General features: G+C 40.4%; 1 protein-coding gene across 3 annotated transcripts; it reads right to left on the bottom strand.

The window, feature by feature from the left end:
• Positions 1–41: 41 nt before the first annotated feature.
• efcab10 (EF-hand calcium binding domain 10) lies at positions 42–10318 on the bottom strand. 3 transcript variants are annotated; one of them, XM_080303782.1, is made up of 6 exons: positions 10030–10318; positions 9035–9839; positions 7093–8882; positions 6537–6701; positions 289–379; positions 42–190 (listed from the first exon to the last, which is right to left on the bottom strand). In XM_080303782.1, the coding sequence occupies exons 3-6, from the start codon at positions 7193–7195 to the stop codon at positions 145–147; spliced, it is 405 nt and encodes a 134-aa protein (XP_080159908.1). In that variant the 5' UTR covers positions 7196–8882; positions 9035–9839; positions 10030–10318; the 3' UTR covers positions 42–144. The 3 variants fall into 3 exon arrangements, with proteins under 3 accessions (XP_080159908.1, XP_026030919.1, XP_080159907.1); XM_026175134.2 differs by lacking the exon at positions 9035–9839; XM_080303781.1 differs by lacking the exon at positions 10030–10318 and having other exon boundaries at positions 9035–10020.
• Between the last annotated feature and the right edge of the window lie 667 nt (positions 10319–10985).

The following is a 10985-nucleotide window of genomic DNA, read 5'->3' as shown; positions in this document are numbered from 1 at the left end:
GGCTGTATTGACTACAAACAAAGGCAAAAACAAACCATTAATGCTGTGCCTTTTTTGGTTTGAATTTATTGGTAGATAAAGATACACATTTTAACATTTCAAACTAAACAGTTCAAAGCTGGGCTGGGCAGTAGCCTCAACACTTCACAGCTGTACATAAGTTGCTGAGCACCTCTCCAGACCTTGTGTCCTGTAACAGAAAAATAAGTTAACAATCGCCCTCGCAAAACGCTGCGTATTAAAATTCTGGTAAACACTGTGTTTGTACCACTGCTAAGCTCTACTTACGCTTCTATTTTGAACGTCTCATGGGATATCCGATCTTCATTTACACCATCGGGACATTCATTGATGTCTTTTATGCCCATCATTGTCAAAGCTGTGGGGATGAATGGTTATTATTATTACAATAACATTTTGCTATATAAAGAATGAATACATTTGCTACATAATTTTGAGGTCTGTGAAGAGAAACAATTTACTGCGGTCAAGTGAGCCCTCACTTACGAAGTCGCAGTCAAGCTAGCCGCCCCGCCAGCCGCACCTAAAATGTTGTTGCACTACTCTTACGCATATTACGGTATAGGTGCCGACTGGCTTAGAAACGCAGTATTTTGTGTCCTGACACTATTTTACTTCACAATCCACTCCCAGTTTTGGTTAATCTCCACTTTCCCCCCTGTGATCCACAGCCCAAATTACTGTATGATTCAGAGAAAATTAACAATAAAATTTACCCAATTTACTCAACTATACTTTTAATGTCCTCATCTTTGAGCTCAGATTACAGGAAAACTGTAAGAGGTGACGCAGATATCTCACTGGATTATGACTCTGGGTGACCCCCACTCTGCACCCTGTGATCCACAGCCAAAATTACTGTACGGATTTTGAGAAAATTCATAGCAAAATCTTCCCATTGTGCTTTACTGTACTCCACATATTGACATCTTTGAGCTCTGATTACAGGAAAACTGTAAGAGGTGACACAGATATTTCACTGGATTCTGACTCTGGGGGACCCCCACTCTGCACCCTGTGATCCACAGCCAAAATTACTGTACGGATTTTGAGAAAATTGATAGTAAACTTTGCACAATTTACTCTACTGTACTTTTAATATCCTCGTCTTTAACCTCAGATTACAGGAAAACTGTAAGAGGTGACGCAGATATCTCACTGTATTCTGACTCTGGGTGACCCCCACTCTGCACCCTGTGATCCACAGCCAAAATTACTGTACGGTTTTTGAGAAAATTGATAGTAAACTTTGCACAATTTACTCTACTGTACTTTTAATATCCTCGTCTTTAACCTCAGATTACAGGAAAACTGTAAGAGGTGACGCAGATATTTCACTGGATTATGAATCTAGGCCATCTCCACTCTGCACCCTGTGATCCACAGCCAAAATTACTGTACGGATTTTGAGAAAATTGATAGTAGATTTTGCACAATTTACTGTACTATACTCTATATATTCTCATCTTTGAGCTCAGATTACAGGAAAACCATAAGAGGTGACGCAGATATTTCACTGGATTATGAATCTAGGCCATCTCCACTCTGCACCCTGTGATCCACAGCAAAAATTACTGTACGGTTTTTGAGAAAATTGATAGTAAAATCTTCCCATTTTGCTTCACTGTACTCTACATATTGACATCTTTGAGTTCCGATTACAAGAAAACTGTAAGAGGTGACGCAGATATTTCACTGGATTATGAATCTAGGCTGTCGCCACTCTGCACCCTGTTATCCACAGCCAAAATTACTGTATGGATTTTGAGAAAATTGATAGTAAACTTTGCACAATTTACTGTACTGTACTTTTAATATCCTCGTCTTTAACCTCAGATTACAGGAAAACTGTAAGAGGTGACGCAGATATTTCACTGGATTATGACTCTGGGTGACCCCCACTCTGCACCCTGTGATCCACAGCAAAAATTACTGTACGGATTTTGAGAAAATTGATAGTAAACTTTGCACAATTTACTGTACTGTACTCTATATATTGACATCTTTGAGCTCAGATTACAGGAAAACTGTAAGAGGTGACGCAGATATCTCACTGGATTATGACTCTAGGCTGTCGCCACTCTTCACCCTGTGATCCACAGAAAAAATTACTGTACGGTTTTTGGGAAAATTGATAGTAAACTTTGCACAATTTACTCTACTGTACTTTTAATATTCTTATCTTTGACCTCAGATTACAGGAAAACTGTAAGAGGTGACGCAGATATCTCACTGGATTATGACTCTGGGTGACCCCCACTCTGCACCCTGTGATCCACAGCCAAAATTACTGTACGGATTTCTGATAAAATTAAATCCTATTCCATTACCAAACAAAATGAGTTCATTGAAGTATTTGCTTAACTACAAGAAATGTCTTTCCACACACAATTTAAATTTTTCAAAATGTCATTCACACACCACCTCAAGTATCAACTTCAGTTTTAGACATTATTTATTCAGTGCTTAATCACAACAATAGTCAACTTAAGGCACTTACATAATAAGTTAAACCTTACAATAATACATACAGAGAAAAACCCAACAATCATATGACCCCCTATGAGCAACAGTGGGAAGGAAAAACTCCCTTTTAACAGGAAGAAACCTCCGGCAGAACCAGGCTCAGGGAGGGGCGGCCATCTGCCTCAACCGGTCAGGGTGAGAAATTACATTTCTCAGATTACTGATTTCTCATATTACTACTACACAGTTTAGATACACTCAACAAAAATATAAACGCAACACCTTTGTTACTGCTCCCATTCCCCATGGGATGGACGTAGAGACCGAAAATTCATTCCAGATACACAATATAACCATCCCTCCCAAACAGTGGTCACAAATCAGTCCAAATGTGTGGTAGTGGGCACATCTGTTATATTGAGATAATCCATCCCACCTCACAGGTGTGTCACATCAGGATGCTGATCTGACATCATGAGTAGTGCACAGGTGTACCTCAGACTGCCCACAACAAAAGGCCACCCTGGAATGTGCAGTTTTTTGCGCTATTGGGGGTCTGGGGACCCAGAACCGGTCAGTATCTGGTGCGACCACCATTTGCCTCATGCAGTGCAACACATCGTCGCATGGAGTCTATCAGATTGTCAATTGTGGCCTGTGGAATGTTGGTCCACTCCACTTCAATGGCTGTGCGAGGTTGTCGGATATTCGTGGGAACTGGTACACGCTGTCGTATACGCCGGTCAAGCACATCCCGAACATGCTCAATGGGTGACATGTCCGGTGAGTATGCTGGCCATGCAAGAACTGGGACATTCTCAGCTGCCATCTGCCCTGAACAATGTGAACCATGATTCATCCGTGAAGCGCACACCTCTCCAACGTGGCAGACGCCATCGAATGTGAGCATTTGCCCACAGAAGTCTGTTACGGCGACGAGCTGGAGTCAGGTCAAGACCCCGATGAGGACGACGGGCATGCAGTTGAGCGTCCCTGAGACGGTTTCTGACAGTTTGTGCAGAAATTGTTTGGTTGTGCAAACCAATTGTTCCAGCAGCTGTCTGGGTGGCTGGTCTCAGACGATCTTGGAGGTGAACCTGCTGGATGTGGAGGTCCTGGGCTGGTGTGGTTACACGAGGTCTGCGGTTGTGAGGCCGGTTGGATGTGCTGCCATATTCTCTGAAACGCCTGTGGAGACGGCTTATGGTTGAGAAATGAACATTCAATGCACGGGCGACAGATCTGGTTGACATTCCTGCTGTCAGCATGCCAATTGCACGCTCCCTCATTGCTTGTGGCATCTGTGGCATTTTGCTGTGAGACAAAACTGCACATTCCAGGGTGGCCTTTTGTTGTGGGCAGTCTGAGGTACACCTGTGCACTACTCATGATGTCAGATCAGCATCCTGATGTGACACACCTGTGAGGTGGGATGGATTATCTCAATATGGCAGATGTGCCCACTACCACACATTTGGACTGATTTGTGACCACTGTTTGGGAGGGATGGTTATATTGTGTATCTGGAATGAATTTTAGGTCTCTACGTCCATCCCATGGGGAATGGGAGCAGTAACAAAGGTGTTGCGTTTATATTTTTGTTGAGTGTATCTAAACTGTGTAGTAGTAATATGAGAAATCAGTAATCTGAGAAATGTAATTTCTCACCCTGACCGGTTGAGGCAGATGGCCGCCCCTCCCTGAGCCTGGTTCTGCCGGAGGTTTCTTCCTGTTAAAAGGGAGTTTTTCCTTCCCACTGTTGCTCATAGGGGGTCATATGATTGTTGGGTTTTTCTCTGTATGTATTATTGTAAGGTTTAACTTATTATGTAAGTGCCTTAAGTTGACTATTGTTGTGATTAAGCACTGAATAAATAATGTCTAAAACTGAAGTTGATACTTGAGGTGGTGTGTGAATGACATTTTGAAAAATTTAAATTGTGTGTGGAAAGACATTTCTTGTAGTTAAGCAAATACTTCAATGAACTCATTTTGTTTGGTAATGGAATAGGATTTAATTTTATCAGAAATCCGTACAGTAATTTTGGCTGTGGATCACAGGGTGCAGAGTGGGGGTCACCCAGAGTCATAATCCAGTGAGATATCTGCGTCACCTCTTACAGTTTTCCTGTAATCTGAGGTCAAAGATAAGAATATTAAAAGTACAGTAGAGTAAATTGTGCAAAGTTTACTATCAATTTTCTCAAAAACCGTACAGTAATTTTTTCTGTGGATCACAGGGTGAAGAGTGGCGACAGCCTAGAGTCATAATCCAGTGAGATATCTGCGTCACCTCTTACAGTTTTCCTGTAATCTGAGCTCAAAGATGTCAATATATAAAGTACAGTACAGTAAATTGTGCAAAGTTTACTATCAATTTTCTCAAAATCTGTACAGTAATTTTTGCTGTGGATCACAGGGTGCAGAGTGGAGACAGCCTAGAGTCAGAATCCAGTGAAATATCTGTGTCACCTCTTATAGTTTTCCTGTAATCTGAGCTCAAAGATGTCAATATGTAGAGTACAGTAAAGCAAAATGGGAAGATTTTACTATCAATTTTCTCAAAAACCGTACAGTAATTTTGGCTGTGGATCACAGGGTGCAGAGTGGAGATGGCCTAGATTCATAATCCAGTGAAATATCTGCGTCACCTCTTACAGTTTTCCTGTAATCTGAGGTTAAAGACGAGGATATTAAAAGTACAGTAGAGTAAATTGTGCAAAGTTTACTATCAATTTTCTCAAAATCCGTACAGTAATTTTTGCTGTGGATCACAGGGTGCAGAGTGGGGGTCACCCAGAGTCATAATCCAGTGAAATATCTGCGTCACCTCTTACAGTTTTCCTGTAATCTGAGGTTAAAGACGAGGATATTAAAAGTACAGTAGAGTAAATTGTGCAAAGTTTACTATCAATTTTCTCAAAAACCGTACAGTAATTTTGGCTGTGGATCACAGGGTGAAGAGTGGCGACAGCCTAGAGTCAGAATACAGTGAGATATCTGCGTCACCTCTTATAGTTTTCCTGTAATCTAAGGCCAAAGATGTCAATATATAGAGTACAGTAAAGCAAAATGGGAAGATTTTGCTATGAATTTTCTCAAAATCCATACAGTAATTTTTGCTGTGGATCACAGGGTGCAGAGTGGGGGTCACCCAGAGTCATAATCCAGTGAGATATCTGCGTCACCTCTTACAGTTTTCCTGTAATCTGAGCTCAAAGATGAGAATATATAGAGTACAGTAGAGTAAATTGTGCAAAGTTTACTATCAATTTTCTCAAAATCCGTACAGTAATTTTGGCTGTGGATCACAGGGTGAAGAGTGGAGATGGCCTAGATTCATAATCCAGTGAAATATCTGCGTCACCTCTTACAGTTTTCCTGTAATCGGAGCTCAAAGATGTCAATATGTAGAGTACAGTAAAGCAAAATGGGAAGATTTTACTATCAATTTTCTCAAAAACTGTACAGTAATTTTTGCTGTGGATCACAGGGTGCAGAGTGGGGGTCACCCAGAGTCAGAATCCAGTGAGATATCTGCGTCACCTCTTTCAGTTTTCCTGTAATCTGAGTTCAAAGATGAGGACATTAAAAGTATAGTTGAGTAAATTGGGTAAATTTTATTGTTAATTTTCTCTGAATCATACAGTAATTTGGGCTGTGGATCACAGGGGTGAAAGTGGAGATTAACCAAAACTGGGAGTGGATTGTGAAGTAAAATAGTGTCAGGACACAAAACACTGCGTTTCTAAGCCAGTCGGCACCTATACCGTAATATGCGTAAGAGTAGTGCAACAACATTTTAGGTGCGGCTGGCGGGGCGGCTAGCTTGACTGCGACTTCGTAAGTGAGGGCTCACTTGACCGCAGTAACAATAAGGGGAGGACGTTCAAACTCGTCACAGAAAGGCCCCAGACTAGATTTGAACCCAGTATCTTTGGGTTGTAAAGCAACAGTGCTTCATTGTTGATTCCTTCATTTTACGTCTCATTCAGCTCCATCCCAAGTATTTAAGGTGTCGCTTCCTGTCCCTGTAGTTCAGCACTCACCTTGTTTGTACTGGACAAAAGAGATGTATTGTTTATTATCAGGGTCCATAATCCTAAAGACTACATCCAGGTTAGAGTCATCGAACAGATTTGGCCCAATCACACCACTCTGTTGAGACAGCTTTAGCTGCTCCAGTTTTTCAATAAGAAACTCCCTGGGTTTCTCTGAAAAAATACACAAGAAACAATGTAAAACAAAACAATCATGGTGGACATATGGTGATGAAAATTAAAAGCAAAATGTTAGTACCATGTTAGAGTAACACAAAACAGACATTTCTCTCAAGAGAAAGAGCAGTTAACCAATGAATATTTTATCTAGCACAAAATAAGTATGTAGAGCAACAAAGGCTATGTCTGCAATATTTTACAGCTGGATTTCAGTTCATTATAATCCCCTGCTCAAAAACTGTTCTGGGTAAACAAACAGGTGTTTTAGTCCTTTAGTTTCCCAGTAAGTACATATGAGCTAACTTTCCAGATTTTGCAGTAGCTTTTTGTTTTTAGCACAACCGGATGCAGTGTCTGTATAAGAAAAGACCAAATAAGCTCTAACCGGGTCTGTAAAAGAAGAGCATGCTAGTCAGGTTGTCCATAAGCTCGATGAGTTTGTGTTTCTCCAGATAAACAGCTGCGTCTTCCTCCCTCCGCGCCGCCATCTTTTCCCCTTTTGTTTGAACCTGTTGCTATGATACGCAGGTCGGGGTCAGCCTGTGTCCAGGATGTTTTCACTGGGTTGGCACACCGAAACCATGAACAGGGAAGAAAAGATCTGTCTATAAACTATCGAACCTACAATTTAAAAATGTACGGCATGGAGTACAAAGCACGACATCTGCATCCATATAGCGGAGCAGAAGCAGAAAGTAGCACAACACAGAAATACGTAAATAAAGTATGAAGTACTGTTTTTCAGTAAAGTACTTGAGTAAACGTACTAAGTTACATTCCTTCTGTCTTAGCCATATTCTTATCCAACAGTGCTGAGCAATACAAGTACTGGTGACTGTGCTTTTGTTGTGACCACCAGGTTTTTACCACTTTGTAAAGTACTTTATTGTGAAGTTTGTTCTTGGAAAGTGCTACATAAATAAACCTTACTTGCTTATGAACTGGTCAGAAGAGAAGCAGGGCAATAATATTTGATTGGAAGCCAGTCTTCCCATCAAATATGCTGCCTGAAGCATTATCTACAATACTTGCATGGTAAAGCCATTTAAACAGCATTTATATAACTATCAACTGAACACGATTAATAAATGTGTAAAAGCTAGGCCCAAATTAAAGTTTTTAAAAAAACCTTTCTCCTTTGGAAATTATAACACCATCTTGGCTTATGTTTAACCCTCTCAGTTATAATGTCAGTTTGTATTGATAGATAGGAGCTCCCTCAAACAATCAGTGTTGGGGTCTTATTACTTTACTTATGTACTCCTTCGTAAAAAATAATTTGACACTCTACTTCTCTGTAGCACTTATCAATTGAAAGGCATTATTTCCATTGTTATTTAACCTTAACTTAAACTTTACGCCTGCCAACATGTAGGAGTTTAGACTTGTGATCTTAAAAAAAAAAGGACTGTCAAAAGCTATTTTGATGAAAAGCACTTCAAGCTTGAATACAACAAAAAATGTGATCAAATGAATGCATTGCATGCCACACTATACTAAGAACACTTCATATCCCCCTCCCTAACCAATTACAGTCAACATTAAAAATCATGTCTCATGCTGTCATCCAATGAGTGGAACAACTCCCCCGCCCAAAAAAATATCTATTAAATTTTTTTGTTCCAAAAAAGGAAATTGTATGCATTTCAGTTTAAATCACTCTCATGTACCACAAAGTGCTGCCAAAATTCTTGTTTGATGTCTTTTTTTAATTGAAAACATTTTTATCTCCATGGTGGAGGCCATAAACTCTTTCATGACTCCAACTCCCACTATATGTTTTCATGATTAAAACCTCAGAGTATTTTGCACTTCAACAATGCAAACACATTCAAGAAGGAAGAAGAAATGCAATAACAGCGGGGGGGGGGGGGAGGGAGACAATCCGGATAAGATCCTTAAGATCCCTGATAGCCAATGGTATGGTACTTTATTCTTCTCCTGTTTGTCCCATTAGAAGAAACCACAGAAGATATTTATGTGCAGACATCCCACACATGACATAGTGGGGCTAGTGCTATCCGCTTCTTTCAGTGTCTGTCACACAGAGGATGTAGATCCACATCAGCCGGTATCTCGTTCAGATTTAACCTTCTTTAAGGCTTCTTCTCTGACTTTGTAGCCCTGCAGCTCCGTTCGAAACTCACCAGGCTTTGGTGGGACGTCTGGTATACTCTGAAAGAGAACAGCAAGCACGTTTAACTCAGCCTGACAGGTGAAAGCTCATTGGTTGGATGCATCTGTGAATACAAACTGCTCACAAATTCCAACCACAATTTCCCTGCATAATATGTCAACTCTAACCAAAGAATCGGACATCAACATACTTCCAGCTGAGAAACAGTGACAGCAGCTTGAGGTGTCTGGGTTGGCAGTGATGCCATTTTTGATGTGATGCTCAGCAGAATGGCTGAGTTGATGGATTTTGAGTGACCACCACAACAGGTAGTAAACGCAAACTTCTCTCACCCCAACCGGTCACAGCAGATGGCCGCCCCTCCCTGAGCCTGGTTCAACCGGAGGTTTCTTCCTGTTAAAAGGGAGTTTTTCCTTCCCACTGTCGCCAAAGTGCTTGCTCATAGGGGGTCATATGATTGTTGGGTTTTTCTCTGTATCTATTATTGTACGATCTACTGTACAATATAAAGCGCCTTGAGAAGACTGTTGTTGTGATTTCAACATTATCTTTTTTTCCCACATTAAGGCAACATCAATACAAAGAAAGACTGCAGTCTTCCTTTGAAATCAAAGGAAACAATAAAGATGTACTTTCATATAGTATGGTGGGCCAATGGTAATGTCTTTGTCAGTAAGGAGGCTGTAAAACTGGTCATAACACTGCTCTACAAAAAATATTTTTTGTTTGCTACTTATAACTTCACAACGTCAGCTCTTTATCGATCCGATATAAGCTTACTGATCAGATTTCTGAGATACACGTCACTGACATTCTGAAACTTTTCAATATCAGTGTAATATAATAATAAAACATCTGGAATTTAAAGAATGTACCACCAAAATTGTTTTAAAGATTATTTCTGTTTAATTAAATTCCAAATAAAAAGAAGTCGGTGTGCTCCAAAAAGGTTTAAGGCACTTGCTTATACGCTTGGACCGCACACCCGTCTCTCTCTGCAAGAACAAGCAGTTTATGCTCAGATTAAATTTTCGCTGCTATTGGTTTTCTTTTACTTTGATATTTCTACAAAATCATTTCCCGTGTTCATTGCTGACATCATCAAGATTTCCAGATAAAAAGGAGAGATGAGAATGTAAAAAACTCTGTTAGCCTGCACAAATGCTTCCCATGCTGCTTACTCACTTTCTTTTTGAACTCATCGTCATGCACCAGTTCAGGGATTTCAGGACCAAAGAAAACAACTCCCTGAATTTTGGCTTCACTTTTCTGGTGACCAGAAAACCTAAATCTTGGCATCCTTGATGAAGGTCTCTGCATGGGATAGACTGAAGTGTTTGTTCGACCAGGCCAATGTTTGACAATGTTTTCCCATACTAGACAGTATAGTACAATCCTGGGTCGATTTGGTAAATAGAAGCTTCCAGTTTTGGCCTTTGTTTACTTCTGTTGATACCTAAGGCTTAATTTTGTCCCTCACCAGATCAGGCAGGTAGTATTGATGGACAGCCTGTGCTCCTGCAAACATGGCCAAAACACTGGCTCCTAACATCCGGATGTACCGAGCCCAAGACACCCCAGCTGGCATCTTCACAGACTGATCTGACTCAACCTGGAGGAAAAGATAAGTGACCTGGTTCAAAACACTGGTCAAAAACAGCACACAATATATGAAGAGATAGAAATTAGTATAGATAAACAATGCATTTTCAGCTCTCCTTTTCAATCTGGTGCTAAAAATATAAGCATCCCCTTTTCTTCTTAAATAAAACTATAGCTGTCTACTAAAATTAGCACCACTGCCATTTAGTTGAAGATGTTTAAAAACTCAATACAACGCCGGGACGCTGTGCATGCAGCACTGTCAAAGTACTACCATGTAGCTAAAGTATCCCTTTTCATATTACAAATGTATGGCAGACTGCACATATTGTACAGATGCACTGTATATGAATAATTCACACATCCACAGCCGCTATCCATTCACATGATGCTACTGATTAGCCATAAAACACGCTGTTTAAAAACATCCAAACACGGAGACTGTTAACACAGAACTACACTTTAAAACCTTAACTTAATTGTTCCCGTCACAAATAAGTAAATGTCCACAGTCTAAAGCTCATTCTTACTAGCTTAAA

This window comes from Astatotilapia calliptera, chromosome 7, assembly GCF_964374335.1.
Source record: "Astatotilapia calliptera chromosome 7, fAstCal68.1, whole genome shotgun sequence".
Taxonomy (NCBI): Eukaryota; Metazoa; Chordata; class Actinopteri; order Cichliformes; family Cichlidae; genus Astatotilapia; species Astatotilapia calliptera.
Note: the sequence above shows the minus strand (reverse complement) of the source record. Positions and strands in the feature narration are given on the sequence as shown.